Raw genomic sequence first — 15,698 nt, 5'->3', positions numbered from 1 at the left:
AAGGGTTTTTTTTTTTTTTTTTTTTTTTTTTTTAATTATCATAAATGGGCAAATCTAGCAGATGACAGTGTGGAACTATCATTGTTCGGGTTTCAACAAATTTTACCTTCGGGCAGGATCGTGATGAAATGATTTCACCAATTCCAAGCAACACCTAAAATAATCCATAAATAGTGAAAAGTTTAGCATTAACTTTGGCTTCCATATAACATCATGATTTGTAAACGCAAATAAAATGAAGATGGAGTAGCAGAAAATTAAAACTATAAATCCATCATATCAACGAAAGCTGTGTACCTATTTCTTTTTCTTTTTCTTTTTTTCCTTTTCCTTTTTATTTTCATTTTTATTTTTTTGAGCAAGATACAAAGTTGTGTACCTAGTAAATTGAAGTAATCAAAATCTATTAATAGAATGCTCATAATTTCTGAAGATTTTTACCAGTGATGGGCATATGGAAGTGAACAGGGATCCCATAGCATAAACAATGCAGTCCACGTCATTCAACTGGTTGAGGACAACAGGATTTGGTGCGGGGAAAACCTAATTAATGAAAGTACTGCAATTACCATGAGTCATGGAAATCAGGTTTGAATAAGCATTTTAAGTGTAGCATTTTTTGTTGCATATGGCATTGAAACAGGTAAACAAATATAAAAACAAAAGACAAAAGAATGAAGATGCTTCCATACAGTTCACATGATTGATAAGTGATAATACAACTCAAACAGAATTAGGAAAAAAAAATTAAACAAAAACCATAATTCTCGGACAACACCCTCTGCATGATTGATACTAAAAGTTGCGTAGTAGAAGTAGGTAAGTATAGTGCACATTATAATCAAGTCATTTACCTCATGCAGCAAATTACAACCCTCACTTGACATATAGAATACCCTCTTTATTCTTGTAGGAAGTGCTGGAGCCGAACTGTTCCCCTGCAAGATTTCCACATTTAAGTAAATAAGAAAACTTAGTAACCACCTCTACATTTATTTGTCTTACCACATGTACATGCATTTCCAACTACAACATCGAATCGTCACAGTGAAAATCACATATATTCAATAAGTTGGATAATCAACATGGTGAAAATCAGTGCAATGAGTTAATAAATAAATTGTATGCGTCATTGGGCCAAATTGACCATCTACTGGTTTTGTCTTTTAGTTTATGAATCAACTGAAGCAATCCAAGTCAAGGTACAAAATTCTCAAAATAAATTGATTTCAAGTTTTCAACCAAGGCATTTTTGTAAGTAGGCAAGATCATTTCACATTCCCATGATCAACCCTCGACTGTTAATCAGTACTGCATCATTTCCATGATTTAAAGCCCCATTTCCATGATTTAAAGCCCCAGATCACCAATATTAAAAGCATTTCCATGAAACACCACTGTAGTTTATTCATCAGCTGATCGGCCTTAGTAACCATAGTTACAGTAAACAAACGTGGCAGAAAGAAATGATTCACTGTGAAATAAGAATAGGCCTCAAACAAACTGTACCTTATTAATAAGCTTTGAAGGTCCAGTCGTTGGATGAGAGATTTCATTTTGACCACGTATTATTGTCCCATCCTGAACGTAGATTGAACAAAGAAAATTAATTATAAAATAGATGGTTTTCACAGTTCAAATTCTTGAGCCCTGCTGAGAGAAGCATTGCCGAAACTTTACAGCTGTATCAGATTATTTATGAAAAAAGCAACTATATCAAGAAAATTTTAAAAGGTTGTCTTAGGAGTAGAAGAGAGAGTATGAAAGGGATTCACAGCAACTATGTTTCAGAAATGAAAGTATAAAGAAGAATTCTGCAAACTTCACTCCAAATGCTGTGAAAAATGCAATGCCTCGACTTTCTTTCAGCTCTGAATAGAGAATTTGAATGTATTAGATAATCCTAATTACTATTAGCTCTTTCAGGCACTTATGCACATACTTGCACTTTCTCATTGCTATTGGCGTGTATTATATAAACTTTTGAGCAATAATTGTCAAAGAAAGAGAACGTTGACAATCATACCCATAATTCACATCCTAATGTAAGCCTGTCATTAGTGGAAATCACTGGAAGAACAAGACTGTCCGACGGGATGTCTGAAACACGTGAAAACAGAAAAATTGCTGCATCTAGTGACTGGAAAAATATACGAGCGCCTGCAAAAAAGAAATTCCCAATGCTGCGAAAATCAAGGGAGTTAGTAAGTCATGATAATGCTAAAAACAATTAACCAATCAGTTGCAACTATTGATATTGAACAATGCCACTTAAATACTTTTCTTTCTTTAAGTTCATACATCCGACAGAGCAAGGGGTAAACTATAACACATACCTTCCATTGCTGAAGCAAAATAACATTTCAGACCGTCGAAGAATCTGTAGTCAAGCAATTTTATTACAATTCCTATGCAGCCTTCGCTAAAATATATATATATATGTATATATAGGGTCTAACTTAATAGAGGCATTACAGTAACGTGATTAGAGGCATAAAAATAGAGTGGGAGATTAGAAGAACCCAAAAAACCATTTAACCGATAATGAACTAGGAAGCAAAAATGCCGCCTACATTATACCTGGTTCTGAAAATAGGCTAGAAATGCTCGAATAGTTTCCCTGTAGGGCTTTGAGACACCGTCCCACAAAGAATTTTCTCCTTCCACGATATCATACCTGACAAATTTCCATAGTGCAATTTCTGTTACCAATTAGATCGTTTCCTGCTAAGTGCCATGAAACCTAGCAAATATAGAAGCAAGTTCGTGCCACAAAGAAACAGATAGGCAACAGGCAACCTAGGTGTGTGCTTTGCACCAAGCTTGCAGCCCCGTTTATTACTTTAGCTCTGACGTTCGTTTATGTAAATTTATAGCTACATTTAGAATTGCAAGTTCATTCCAATTGTTCTTACTCATGGCTAATTAATGCTAAAAGTTAAAACATCCTACATTTATCATTTTGGAGGGGGGAAAAGACCTACAAAATTAAAGAAAGACAGATGGAGAAAATAATACCACTCCGATTTGGCCTGCTGCGCATCGAGTGGTAAACGATAACCTAACAATCTGCGCACCGCGAGTGCCTCGGCCGTACTCTGATCAGATAACCTCAAACATCTTGACCGTATATCTCCAACAGCCGGACCACCTAGCTCAAGATTCACTAAAAATTTGAATACGTAATTTACATAAAAGAGAATAAATATCAAGCAGACTCACCAAGCACGCGAACAATCTCAGCGGTGCTTCCTCCATCGTCGGAAACAGGAAGAACATGAGCTACGCGGGTCGTAAAGTTTTTGAGCTCCTCGACTACGCCATTAAATGCAGTCCCACCTGCACTACACCAGAAAACTACTCGTTCAGAAGAGAAAACGAACCAAACTTTATGAAATAGCCCCATTGGAGCAGTTCCCGCAGGATTCGGGGATTAAGACCTGAGAAGACTAGAAGAGAGGGTTGGATGGGGTTATGATTTGGATCCGAGGAACCATTGCAATGGGAACGAGGAAGAGCCATGGAGAGAGAAGTTCTGGAAGAAACATGGAGAGGAATTTTGGGGAGATTGAGGCACAGTGAGGGACCCAATCTTGTATCCGCCATATTCGCGCGCGTACTCTGCGGCCCTGAACTCTTTGCCGATGCCTTTCTGTTAGGTATTTTATCAATTTTCTTTTCAGTTCAATTTCACTTATTTTTCGATTTTTTAGAAGTTAATAATAAATAGAAAAAAAAAATCCATCCATTTAGATTTAATATTTTTCAGAGTAATTTCGCTAATTAAAATAAGCTTAGGTGGCATTAGATTAGTTGACATGAAATGATTTTTTTTATAAAAACATTGGTCTTCTTGAATGGTACACTCAATATTCTACGATTAATCTTAGAAGATACAGAAGATATTCGTCTAAGTAAATTTATGACGTCTATAAAATTTTATTTGTTTCATAATTCAATTTTCTTCTTATTTTTAATTTTATGATATATTTAGGATAATCTTATTTGGTATTTTTTAAATTCTTAATGGTATATTTATATGGTTTTCACATTTCATAAATAAATATTTAAATTTATAGTCAATTAATTAAAAAAAAAACAAAGTACTTTGTAGAATGTTGTTTTCGTCTTGACATATTTCATAATTAAATATTTAAATTCTTAATGAATTTTATTGAAGATGAAAGTCTCCGTCTAGATTAATTTAGGAGATGATCATGAATTTATGATAAGGAATACTCTCTTCGTTGAAATTGAGTCATTTTGAGAAATCTCAAATCAAACGATGAAGGCTTGCAAACTGGACAATATAAACCATTGTTGACTTCGTTTGGCTTTGATTGAGCTGCAGAAGACGATAGAATACAGAGGGGCAGGGCGATGAAAGTTTACAAATGCGTAATGGATTTGGAGGTGTTTCAAAAAGGCGAACTCTTGGAACTAATGCTGGAAACCAAGGTCCTCCTAATGGTTGGACTATAACATTCCCCAGCAGCATTGGCTCGTCGAGTTATTATCTCCATATTCTTATACAGGCTCTGCTTCACCAGGCTTCTCATTATCCTCTTCCCTTTCTCAACCTCCTCCTCACTCAATCCTGAGCCTACTGCAACTATCCCACCCCTTTGAGGTCCAGAATGCGGCCCCACTCTCGCCTCCCTCTCATCTTTAAACCATTGCAGCAGTTTCAGAGCTCGCCTTTGAGCTAATGAGCTTCCTAACAGCGCCAATCCCAGCAGCGCAGGGGCGATGCAGGACTCGCCCAATCTCTCCCTTTGCGCCCAGCTTTGATGGCCCAGAATCATTATGATGTCCGCTGAAAGTTCTTGGCATTTGGGTTTCTCTTCCCATGTCAAAATCTCTACCAAAATCTCTGCGAATCTTGAGTTGCTTTCCAGAGCTTGCTTCCCTTTTGAAGTCACTGCTAAGTTTGCTAGCGTCGGTAAGGCTTTCTCGGAAGACTCTTTGACACTGGAGAATCTGAGTAGCGTTGGAACCACACCATTGGAGATTAAGGTCTCTGCATTTTCTAGGACAGTGGAAATGTTGAATAAAGTTGCCAAACAAAATGCTTTGGTTTCAGGGCTCGATTTTGAATTGTTGAGTATGGTTAAGAGATATGAAACAACTGGTTCGGTTGAAGCAAGAAACAACTGGGTGTTTGCTAGACATGAAAGTGACAATAAAAGCTCTGCAAATTCAAAGCTGGATGAATCCATTGTTGCGAACTGGGTGTTCTTCGGTAGCTTTGATAAGATCCCTTCCTCCACCATTACTGTCTTGTTCCTGAAGAATTGCAGAGATTACAATTAATATTTTCTTTTATGTCTAGCAAACACCCAGTTGACCTAGAAAACAAACAAAGCATCGACTATGAATTTTCTTTTCCGAAGAGATATCGGACCAACTTACAGGAGAGTATCGTTAGCAAGTTCAATCAATGCCCTAACTGCCAACTGATCGGAATCCGCCATCGCCACCAAAGCAGGTATAACTCCGAGATCCACCATCAATTTTCTAACCTTGGCGCTCTCTTTAATCAACCTCTCAATCTCCTTCGCCGCTCTCTGTTTTTCCTCCCCGTCGCCGAAGTGGAGGCTCTTCACTGTCCTCTGCAACACGGACGACGCCGGATCATACTGCCGGATATAACTCTCTTCTCTGTCCCGAATTTCTGGCCTCGAAATTTCCGACGGATCAGACGGTGAACGGAATCGCTTACGAGATGATTTGGAGCGAAGGAATTGGCGGACGCGAGTGAGGAAACGAATTTTGATGTACGAATAAGGGAATAGAGAAGGAGGCATGATTTTGATTGATGATGGAATGAGAGGAAGTGAATTTGGAATCTGATTTTGTTATGGGAATTGGAACAGAGCGCAGACGGAATAATGGTGACACGAGAGTGAACAGCATAAAGCGATGTCACTTCAAATTCCATTCTTCTTCACGAGCCATAGAAGCTATTCATGTTATTGGCAGGTAATTGTCCTTTGTGAACTGTTCATACTATTGGCTGTCTAGACGTATGGAAACTAGACAGCCTTCGCCTTTTCCTTGGGAGCGTTGTTGTTGTTCTTGGCGAGTATTCTACGGATGAAGCTTTCTCAAGGACTAGACTTATTGCCCGGTGAACCGATGATGCGAGAAGTCGGGAAGCCTCGGGATGCGCAGCATTCTCTGCTATGGGGCTGGTGAAAAAGAATATGCTCTTCACTCTGTTTCCCAAAGTGGATATCTCTGACTTTACTAACTTCAGGTGAAGGGAATCAAGGGCTTGTTTTAGATCACACAGAAGCTCCGGTTGATATTCGCAACAAATTGTTGCCTTGAGGGTCATATGCCCGTTTGCTCCCACCCCACAAGGTTCGACGTTGACTTCGTCGGTGTCCAATGGAACGAAAACACCATTGCTGGCTTCTGCTGCCTTCTTCTTCAATTCCTTCACTTGTCTGACAACTTCGGCGAGCAGTGTTGCTTTGTCCCTCTGATTCAGCAATTCATGAGTGTGGAAAACCAATGGATTTCGAATTTGAAAATTCACAATCTTTGAATATGACTGACCTTAATGGGGCAAGGAACAAGGTCACGCAGAGTCGAGAGATGGGAATTGATTCTCTCTCGCCTCCGCCTCTCCGCCTCGCTGTGATTCTTTAGCGCCGCAAGTGCTTTCTCCTCCGACACCCTTTTCTTCGACGGCTGAGTCGAGGCTTTGACGAGCTCTCCCTTCTCACCATTCAACGCGAAAGACTTGGATAACATTGACCCACCACGCACAAATCCAAAACTAAGGTTCTCTAAACTAAACGGGTCGATTGAAGTAGTCGCATCGTATGAGTAAGCCATAGATTGCAAACCCAGAAACCCAAAAAATGAACAATCACTCGGAAATTACTTACGAACCGAAGGTTGAAGACAGTAGTCCAGGAGGTCGATTCGTGGGGGCAAACCAAAAGGAAAGCTTGTGGAGAGTGAAGCTTCGTTGTACACACACTCTGTTGCTCAAAATCTTGCTGGAAACTCTGGTTTTTTTCATACCTTCCATAACGATTCATGTAAATAGAGTTACAAGCGAGGAATCAGATAGAAAACATCCACATTTTCTTCTTGATCATCTTGAATTCGAGCATTTCGAATGTTTTTCTGGGAATTGGTCCCTCGGAATTCGGAAAGAGCTTGAGAATATATGAATTCAGATGGGTTTTCAAATCAATTCACGGATGAGATTGAACAAAGATTGATTCGGAGGGATAAAAAAATGGCGATTGTAGTTGGTGCCACAACTTCGACTGAAGCTTATATATAGATGAAGGTTTGTGGAAGTCAATTCTAAGATTCCAAATACTATATTTTCTTAAATTATATTAGTTTTGTTCGATAATGTAATTCATTTTATATCCTAAAGTTTAATGTTAAAATCATACAAGAATATTAATGGATCTTTATTTTTCAATTTTTACAGAGCTTATTATCTAAAGTTATATATGATATTAAATACTATGATAATATATTAACCTAATGTTAACATATTTGGACGGTTTCATGAGCAACCTTATGATAATATATATGAGGTTTTCATTGGAAATAATAAAATACATCTGGTGAAGAAAGGACTGAGCCACTGTTTTATTATTATTATTTATTTATTGTATTAGAATAATCAATAACCCAATATTGTTGGGTGTACACGTGGCAATGTCGTCAAAGGGGCAATAGTTGTTTTTATTGACTCCTTTATGGGGTTCTTTTTGGTGAGATGGCCTCTTACTTTTTTTCTTTTTCTTCAAAATTGGCTCTTTAAGTATTTATACATAAAGTTGGTTTTGACAATTAAATTGTTTCAAAATTTTAAAATATATATATTAAATTGTTACATATTAAAGTTGATTGTTATAAAATTTATTTTTTATTTAATTTATCTCAATATTTTGATTCAGTCCGCTATTTTCTTATATATCATATAATATATATAGGAACTTCACCAAAATTAGGTGTTTTATTATTTGCTTTATTTTACAATATTATATATGTATTTGAATTTAACTTGTTTGGATGTATTTTTTTTTTTTTTTTTCAGCGACCTTTGGAGTATTTAATCGCTTAGACTCATTGAAAGGGTAATACATTTTGCGTCTTGATAAAATAATTATTAAATATTGTTTCTTTATCTCCCCCACTAATTTATGACCACACATCATATATGTTTATAATTTAATAAATTTTTATTTGAGAGAGTGACTATTGAAATAATCATATTAAATTATTTATGATATCCCCCATATGACCCGTTTTTTATCTTCGAGGGGAATGTTGGATGATGGAAGTCCCACATCGACTAATTTAGGGTGTGATCATGGGTTTATAAGTGAGAAATACTAACTCCATTAGTATGAGGCCTTTTGGAGAAGCCCAAAGCAAAGCCATGAGAGCTTATGCTCAAAGTGGACAATATCATACCATTGTGGAGAGTCCTTTTCGTCTAACAGGGAAAATGAAAAAAAATCATGTAAACCTCAATTTGGCTAAGGGTATAAAAATTTGTACATCCAATAAATTAGTACATATCAAAATTAGGTTAATTTGGACCGTTAATTTTACTATATATTATTATAAATCCTAATTGAGAGAAGAAGTTCACTATTATATGGCTCGAGCATTTTCGAAATTGAAGATTGCATTTTTGGGTGTCCATTTTACAAGCCCAATAACCAAATTAGAAGGCCCAATTTGTATAATTTGGGCCCATAAACGCGAAGTTCAGTTTAGAAGACTACAGCCCAATCTGATGGATTGAATTTCTTGCCTCCAATATCATCTCTCCGATGTCCGGCTCTTGTAAGAATTGCCGCGGCAGGTCCATCTTACGCGATGTTGTTTCCGGCAACCTGATTTGCTCCTCTCATGCGGTATTGTTCAGGAATTTTACAATTACGAGTCCCATTTTTTTTGGTGTCCATGGAATCTTATATTCGGGCAGCGTTTAAAATTATAAGCCCAAGAAAATCTTTGAGGCTTAAAAAGTTCATGATGATATTACGTTTAGGTTAGGATTTTCTGCTTCCATATCAAACAGTGTTAGGATATTAGTATGGACTTGGTGATTGGTTCACAATACTTGGTGCTCGTGCTTACGTTTCTATGCGTAAGGATAATCGTCCTTTATCAATGTCGGAGGTTGCATCGACCCTCGAATGTGATCTTAATTGACAGAATGGTTCTCAGAGTCGTCGATATTTTGGATTTGAAGGGGCATGAGTTTCCAGTGTTTGACATTGTGGATTCATTAGGGCGGGCTGCAAGGAACTCACCATCTTCCTCAAAAGTAGAAGCAGATAGACTCGAGAGAATTGTTAAGCAAGGCATCTTTCTGTTACAGTATGCTATGAAGTGGTTTCTGACGACTGGGCGGCAACCGCTACCGATAGTGGCTGCCGTGTTGGTTCTTGTCAGAATTGAATGAGGTTGATGCTAGTATTGACAATGTAGCAATAGAATATTGTGAAGAGATGTCACAACGAAGAATATTGTGAAGAGTGCTCATTTTGCGATTCAGTATATGAAGTTGAAATCAATCTCAAATGGCAGTGGTAAGCGGAAGAATTTGGAGAAAGTGGGGATTGATTTGCTGGCCACAGTGAGCGAGTGATTAAGAAAAGAAGAGTATGAGAGTGAGGTTAATAATTTAGACGATGATTCTCAATATTTTGAGTTACAAGGAAATAGTTGGCGTGATGTATCGAATTGGCGTGGCCTGATGCATCCCTCGTTTGATATTGTTGGCTGATAAAGATTTGGGGCGTTCATCTATGAATGCAGTAAGAACTTGAGTTTAAAATTATAGCAATTGCTTGGATTTCTGGCTGGCAAAACAGACGATGAATTGGACAAGAAAGCAACTCCTTGTGTTGTTCTTAGACCATCTAATTGTTTTCTGCCTTGTCTTGTCTTGAGGCTCTCTCAATGACAATGATTCAACCCTCGCAGTTTCCGGTAGCTGGAACGATTCTCCTGAAGGTAAATTCCTTTCTTTTCTTTTTGTCAGAACAGCAACTCGATTTAAAGCATTGTTCTTGCAATGAATTTCTTTCACAATTGTAGATAGAATCAATAAAGAAAAGAAAGGATTGAAGGGAAAAAGGATGATATAAAGAAAAAAGATGATAGTTATTTATTTAGGAAGAGATATTGACTGAATGAAACCACAAAGTTTCAATTTTTTATTTGCAACTTTTTCAAAAAGACAAGAGGAATCGGCTACCAATTAATAAAAAAACAACAACGCTCTTTTCTTTTACCAAGTCAATTTGGAGAAGGGAGGGAATTAGGATATTACACTAATTTGCTTCAATACACTCCTTGTTCTTAATAATTTAATACCTACAAAAGCAACTTAAAAGAGATTTCCAGTTTACCTTTAGTACACGCCAGAAAGCAACCATTTACCTGATTCTTGTCGTTCAGCACTTTCTTGCACTTTAAGCACATTCAATCACCACTTGCTTGAATATAAAATATTCTTTAGTGCATCCATATCTACTATCCACGTATACATGTCGAAATATGTATCCATACAAAAGAGGGATTGACTTTCTTTTTTCTTTCATTTACCATAACAAAGAGACTGATGCTTATACGAAATGCCGTGGAAATGTAATACACAATTTACATATGAGGCTATGATAGAAGACTTTAGTTTCTTTTAATTATTAAAAAAAAAAGAATGGCATTGAAGAAGATGTGGTGACGACACTAGCTTTATAATTAATTGGTCATTGTGACAATCCTAAGTATGTCGTGAAATTAGATTTAAAACTTCTCTAGCGATGAGCGAAGACTTGTTAATTACGAAGTCTTTGACAAATGATTTTCTTATGCATTTGCAGGTGTTGACCATGGCAACTGTTTTAAGTAACTGCCTTGTATTTTCTACCAATGTTCCATAGAGACATAAAGAGGGAGGCTTGTTGTAATGCGTATAAATTGACTGTTGCTTCCCTTCAGCTTCCTTGTACACTTGTTCTGTTCTCTCATTAAAGGAGAAAAGCTTCTTCTGGACCCTCTTCAATTGCTATACAGACATGACTGTAAGTCTCTCTCTCTCTCTTTCGTGGAAGACTTCTCTTGAGTTTATAGCTTTTCGTGCAGTTTTGTTTATAACTATGTTGTTAATTTAGTATCTTTCATTTTCTGGTCTATATCTGTCTGCCCTGTGAAGTTTCATTTACAGTATCACAAGAAGATGTCTGTTTATATTTTGAACAGATAAAATATTTGAGGAGACTGATCCAGTGTGACTGATAATTTGTGTCATTAAATATAGGAGAGAAACTGTAAAAGTATTTCAATTTTTATCATATTTTTAAATTCGGAGTATGTCCGAAGCTTTGGAGTTTGTGTTCGTTTGGTTGTTTTTTTCTTTTTCTAGACAAAGAAATCTATTTTTTTAGGCTAAGAAATAATCTTAGGCAGGCCATGTTGTTCACTTTACATTTCCTTTTGGATTCGTGCACGTTTTTGTTTTCTGAAAAAGAGTTCCCCTCTAGTTTGGCTGTTCTCCTTTTGAGTAATTCTTAGTTTATTAAAACACGTTTAAGTTTTGTGGGAAAACCACTCTCCAGCCTTTTCTTGTCAGCACCCTTCAGCACAAAAGTTTCAACTGAAACAAAGCTGTAGCTGTTATTTAGGTTTTCGATACTATGGCATTCAAAATCCTTTTCCTTAAACGAGCCTCACAGTATTCAGTGAGGTTCATTCTTGTGAGAAAGTAAGAATAGATTAATATAAAAAAAATTAAAATTAAAAACAATAATATATCAACCAACCACTTTATTAGGAAAAAGCCCCCAAATCCTTTTCTCGTGGTCTATTCAGGGGGGAAGGTATGAACAGAATAATATATTAAAAAAAATGAAAACAAAATAATTATTATAAACTAGACATTTTGTTAGGAAGTTTAAACTATCAAAATTATCCTTAAATGAAAGAGTTGGTTTCAATTATGATTCTTAATTTTTGAAAAGTCTAAGTTTGTTTCGAAACAACTCTTCAAGTTTTTGTCGTTCTGATTCGTGGATCAAAGTTTTTGTGTCGGAAAATAAATTTGGAGGATAGAGTTGAGAAAAAATCGTAAATGAAAGGACAAGGAATTGTAGGAGGCTTGAAATTGAAAGGAGTAAGACAACAAGATACATGGTTAACAAATGTTATGTGCTTTTATTTTTATTTTTTTTCGTTGTGTTTATATTTATTCACATAGAAGATTGAACTTTCTGCCTATGGATCTAATGAAAAATAATTTTACTAAGAATTTTTATGAAGCTAACTTCAAACTTCAAGAATTCTTTTAAATTTAGGAGTATAATTGAAACTAACTTCAAAAGAGATATTTTTGAGGATTTAAGCTATTAGGAAAAAGTGAGGTTACTTTTTGATATTTTATTGGTGTTAAAAATGACCTTTCCTTGTATATGTGTATTTCTCAATATTTTATAAGAACTGTTATTCTTGCTTTAAAGAGAGATGTATTGGATTTCTGGTTTCTGTACCAATCAATGATGTGGGTACCTTCTAATTAACAAATTATTTTGGACTCACACATCAGTAGTAACTACAAGTCAATGTTTATCTTTAAGGTCTCATTTTTTTAGTTCTTTTTTTCTAATGCAATTAGTTATATTATATGCAAGTCCATGAAAAATTCCTTGACTTTATTTATTTTTAATTCTCATGAGTTTCCAACAATAATGGATTAGACTAAGTCTTCTACTCATTATCATTTAGTTCAGATTATTATTTTTAGCATTGAACATTTTTATTTAAGGCCCTCTATGCATAATGTTTAAAAAACTAGTTAATTCCTCATTTTATGCATGAAGATGAAACATGATCTATAAGCAGGGACCCATATATCAATGACTTTTCAAACACATCTTGATTCTTACAAAATGATGAACCGGCAAACGTGAAGGGCATTGAAAATGAAACTTTTTATTTTTATTTTTATTTAATTAGTGTTCTTTCCCCCCTCTTTTTACTTTATATAAACTATATGAATGACATGTTTGGATTTTTGTTCTTTCAATTTATACCAGGTAACAGAGATGAGAGTTCACATGGACTGTACGGGATGTGAAAAACAAGTAAGAAAAGCTCTGGAAAGTCTACCAGGTAAGCCAAACATATAGAGAAGGTATTTGATTGTGTACAAAGAATAAATCGTTACGAAAAAGAAAAGGTTTAGAGACTGAATCGCTACTTCACTAATGGTGTAATTCTGAACTAAAGCATTGAAAGCATATCAAAATATCAATATCTTGAAACTCTTTGTGGAGAAAGTAGTAAAACTGTTATTTGGTTATGATGATCAGGTGTGGATGATGTGATAATAGATTTAAGCCTACAGAAGGTGACTGTGATGGGGTGGGCAAAGCAAAAGAAGATTCTGAAAGCAGCGCGGCGGAATGGGCGGACGGCAGAGCTGTGGCCATACCCTTACAACCCGCAGTACCATGGTTTCATCCACCACTACCAGCATTACCTCAACTCTCCTCAGCATCACCACCAGCCTCAGCCTCAGCCTCAGCCTCAAACTAAGCCAATCATCACCTACAATTCACTGTCTTCTTCCTTTCACAAGCACAATATGAGTCCCATCCATGAGTATAATAGCTACAACTACAGCGGCAGCGATGCTGACGACTACGGCTATCATCAAGAGCCACCCTTTTCAACGATTGATGAAGAAGCTGGTGCCATGTTCAGTGATGAGAATCCGCATTCTTGTGCTATTATGTAATGCAAGTTTATGTATATTTTGAATAAGGTACTTAATTTTTTTTTAATTAAGTACTTTGAAGGTTATGTTATTTATAATTTAGCTTTTTTTTTTTTTTTTTTTACTTGAATGCATGGGTACTCACTGTGATATATATATGTGTACAAATATGTGTAAATGAGCAAGAGATGTGTATTTTAATATTCTCCAAGTAAGTACTTTATTAATGTTTCTAGATTTATCCCGAACCTTATAATATTTTGAATTTTGGTCGATTGCTAATAATATTTTGAATTTCGGAAATTAAATAATTTTGATTGGTCGAAAAAAAAATGAGAAGTGTATCTTGAAATAATTAAGTTAAATTGAATACAAAATTAATAAAGAAGTTAAGAAGGAGACAAAGAAGAATGAGGTAGGTTGAAGGATAGTAGATTTATGTTGTTTCCATTAGAAATGATTTAGAGGTGTGGGGGTTTTTGACCATAGCCAATGGAGGTCGAGGTCCGCCCAAGAACAGCGACTGATTCAGCACAGATTTTTTCACAGCTTTCTCTTTCCGCCTATGGCCGTATGGGCTTTTGCCTTCATCATCGAAGGGGATAAGGAACGTTATGGCTTCTTCTTGACTCCATTCGGACACCTCTCCTTCTGCCTCCTAATTCTCTCTCTTCTTTCTCGTGTAATAAATATATGGCATTGGCGCCTTTCATTCACGCGCGCTGTTGCTGCTTCAACCCCTTTTTTGGCACTCAAAGAACCAATTCTTCTCATGGACCTGTAGGGACGTCGTCGATTTCTTCTTCCTCTTCCTCTTCCGCCGCCTCCTCCTCCTCCTCCTCCTCCTCCTCCACCACTCCCTTCTCTGGTACTTCTGCCCTTCTCCTTCTTCGCTATTTTTCTTTTCATTCATGAGTTTGTGAAGGGAACAAGGGAATTGGGTTTTGTTTTGTTTTTGTTTTTGTTTTTTCTTCGCGATTTTTTCTAATCGTGAAGATGACAGCAATCTGAATGGGTTTTCTGGTTATGCTTGGATATCGATTTTTCCAAATTTCATATACGCCAACTCTTCGATCTGGACTATCACTCTTCTGTACCTAATCATGGATTCTGGTTACGAAACTATACTTTCCAAAGATAAAGTAAAATAGGATTGTCGATGGCAAGGAGATAATGCAAACCGTGGATGAGGAGAAATGCCTCTTTCCTTCCATGTGAACGTATGTGTTTGTATGATGATCTATGAAATTAGATATGCAATCAATAGATAAGCTCATGTTTTGTAGTTTCTCCGTACATTTTGTATTCATCCATGAGAAATAAAGGTTTTATTTCTATCAAGAATATAAATGCAGTGCTGTGACTTCGATAGTCATATAGACTTATTTCTACTTGCTAATAGTTCCTTAGAAACTGTTAATCCAAGGCTACACCACATTTGAAACTTCCTTTTGAGGAAGGCACTGCTACAATTTTGATTACAGGTTCAGAACCAATAATATTGCTTATTCGGTTATTCCTGCTTCCAATGAGCTCGAAGTCTGTAATCTACAGCAGTTTGAATTTGTCTGAACTTTATAATTATTAGTTTTGGATGCTGGTTTTCCTTTTTTCTTTTGGTTTGAGCTGGTTACATACTTTTCTCTTTTACATGTCATTGATGGACATCAGCAAATCTTATGAATTTCAGACTCGAATCACAATTGGAGATTACCTGACCTTGGATCTCAAGCCATGAGTACTTTAACCCAGGGAACATTGTCATCATCAAGTAGCATAGGGAATGTGAAAAACAAGCCTGATCATCTTCTTGTTCTTGTTCATGGCATCATGGCTAGGTATCCATTGATTAAACAACCAAGATTAGATAGTAAGAAAAAAAAAAAAAAAAAAAAAAAAAAAAAAAAAAAAAAAAAAAAAAAAA

At 36.1% G+C, this 15,698-nt stretch overlaps 5 protein-coding genes and 1 pseudogene across 10 annotated transcripts in view; 3 read left to right on the top strand and 3 right to left on the bottom strand.

Moving 5' to 3' along the window:
• Positions 1-3,660, bottom strand: part of LOC111434245 (uncharacterized protein YNL011C) — a 5,600-nt gene extending 1,940 nt beyond the window's left edge. For both annotated transcript variants that reach the window (XR_002708911.1, XM_023071645.1), the window contains exons 1-10: positions 3,441-3,660; positions 3,223-3,339; positions 3,019-3,151; positions 2,581-2,677; positions 2,337-2,380; positions 2,027-2,183; positions 1,510-1,581; positions 855-938; positions 442-543; positions 107-154 (exon numbers count right to left, since the gene is read on the bottom strand). Coding sequence is in view for 1 of the 2 variants with exons in the window: in XM_023071645.1 (XP_022927413.1) it covers positions 107-154; positions 442-543; positions 855-938; positions 1,510-1,581; positions 2,027-2,183; positions 2,337-2,380; positions 2,581-2,677; positions 3,019-3,151; positions 3,223-3,339; positions 3,441-3,606 (1,020 nt within the window). In the remaining variant the exon portion in view is untranslated. The remainder of the gene's footprint in view (positions 1-106; positions 155-441; positions 544-854; positions 939-1,509; positions 1,582-2,026; positions 2,184-2,336; positions 2,381-2,580; positions 2,678-3,018; positions 3,152-3,222; positions 3,340-3,440) is intronic.
• Positions 3,661-4,298: 638 nt separating this feature from the next.
• LOC111433976 lies at positions 4,299-5,822 on the bottom strand. Its single transcript, XM_023071253.1, has 2 exons — positions 5,413-5,822; positions 4,299-5,286 (listed from the first exon to the last, which is right to left on the bottom strand). The coding sequence occupies exons 1-2, from the start codon at positions 5,805-5,807 to the stop codon at positions 4,419-4,421; spliced, it is 1,263 nt and encodes a 420-aa protein (XP_022927021.1). The 5' UTR covers positions 5,808-5,822; the 3' UTR covers positions 4,299-4,418.
• Positions 5,823-5,827: 5 nt separating this feature from the next.
• Positions 5,828-7,138, bottom strand: LOC111433977 (putative transcription factor bHLH107). Its single transcript, XM_023071254.1, has 2 exons — positions 6,565-7,138; positions 5,828-6,487 (listed from the first exon to the last, which is right to left on the bottom strand). Exons 1-2 carry the CDS (start codon positions 6,844-6,846, stop codon positions 6,005-6,007), a joined length of 765 nt encoding a protein of 254 aa, XP_022927022.1. The 5' UTR covers positions 6,847-7,138; the 3' UTR covers positions 5,828-6,004.
• Positions 7,139-8,641: 1,503 nt separating this feature from the next.
• LOC111433971 lies at positions 8,642-10,014 on the top strand (annotated as a pseudogene).
• Positions 9,532-13,904, top strand: LOC111433972 (heavy metal-associated isoprenylated plant protein 28-like). 4 transcript variants are annotated; one of them, XM_023071245.1, is made up of 4 exons: positions 9,532-10,014; positions 10,884-11,084; positions 12,898-13,167; positions 13,368-13,904. In XM_023071245.1, exons 3-4 carry the CDS (start codon positions 13,053-13,055, stop codon positions 13,793-13,795), a joined length of 543 nt encoding a protein of 180 aa, XP_022927013.1. In that variant the 5' UTR covers positions 9,532-10,014; positions 10,884-11,084; positions 12,898-13,052; the 3' UTR covers positions 13,796-13,904. The 4 variants fall into 4 exon arrangements, with proteins under 4 accessions (XP_022927013.1, XP_022927016.1, XP_022927015.1 ...); XM_023071248.1 differs by having other exon boundaries at positions 9,535-10,014; positions 13,092-13,167; positions 13,368-13,903; XM_023071247.1 differs by lacking the exon at positions 9,532-10,014 and adding an exon at positions 10,612-10,650.
• A 286-nt stretch (positions 13,905-14,190) lies between these two features.
• The window catches only part of LOC111434365 (putative lipase C4A8.10), a 4,151-nt gene continuing 2,643 nt past the window's right edge, over positions 14,191-15,698 (top strand). The window contains exons 1-2 of one of the 2 annotated variants that reach the window (XM_023071807.1): positions 14,191-14,642; positions 15,465-15,612. In XM_023071807.1, the coding sequence (XP_022927575.1) occupies positions 14,468-14,642; positions 15,465-15,612 (323 nt within the window). In that variant the 5' untranslated portion in view covers positions 14,191-14,467. Of the gene's footprint in view, positions 14,643-15,445; positions 15,613-15,698 lie in introns of both variants that reach the window. The other variant, XM_023071808.1, reaches the window with a different exon arrangement.

The sequence above is a fragment of the Cucurbita moschata genome, unplaced genomic scaffold, assembly GCF_002738365.1.
Source record: "Cucurbita moschata cultivar Rifu unplaced genomic scaffold, Cmos_1.0 Cmo_Scf00044, whole genome shotgun sequence".
NCBI classification, from domain to species: domain Eukaryota; kingdom Viridiplantae; phylum Streptophyta; class Magnoliopsida; order Cucurbitales; family Cucurbitaceae; genus Cucurbita; species Cucurbita moschata.
Note: the sequence above shows the minus strand (reverse complement) of the source record. Positions and strands in the feature narration are given on the sequence as shown.

Bases quoted from the DNA above. Each gene is read 5' to 3' on its own strand.
- LOC111433976 (XM_023071253.1), bottom strand. From the start codon at position 5,807: ATGCCTCCTTCTCTATTCCCTTATTCGTACATCAAAATTCGTTTCCTC. The intron at 5,287-5,412 runs GTAAGTTGGTCC...GCAATTCTTCAG, and splicing joins CTTGCTAACGATACTCTCCT to GAACAAGACAGTAATGGTGG.
- LOC111433977 (XM_023071254.1), bottom strand. From the start codon at position 6,846: ATGGCTTACTCATACGATGCGACTACTTCAATCGACCCGTTTAGTTTA. The intron at 6,488-6,564 runs GTCAGTCATATT...TTGCTGAATCAG, and splicing joins TTGTTCCTTGCCCCATTAAG to AGGGACAAAGCAACACTGCT.
- LOC111433972 (XM_023071245.1), top strand. From the start codon at position 13,053: ATGACATGTTTGGATTTTTGTTCTTTCAATTTATACCAGGTAACAGAG. The intron at 13,168-13,367 runs GTAAGCCAAACA...TATGATGATCAG, and splicing joins AGCTCTGGAAAGTCTACCAG to GTGTGGATGATGTGATAATA.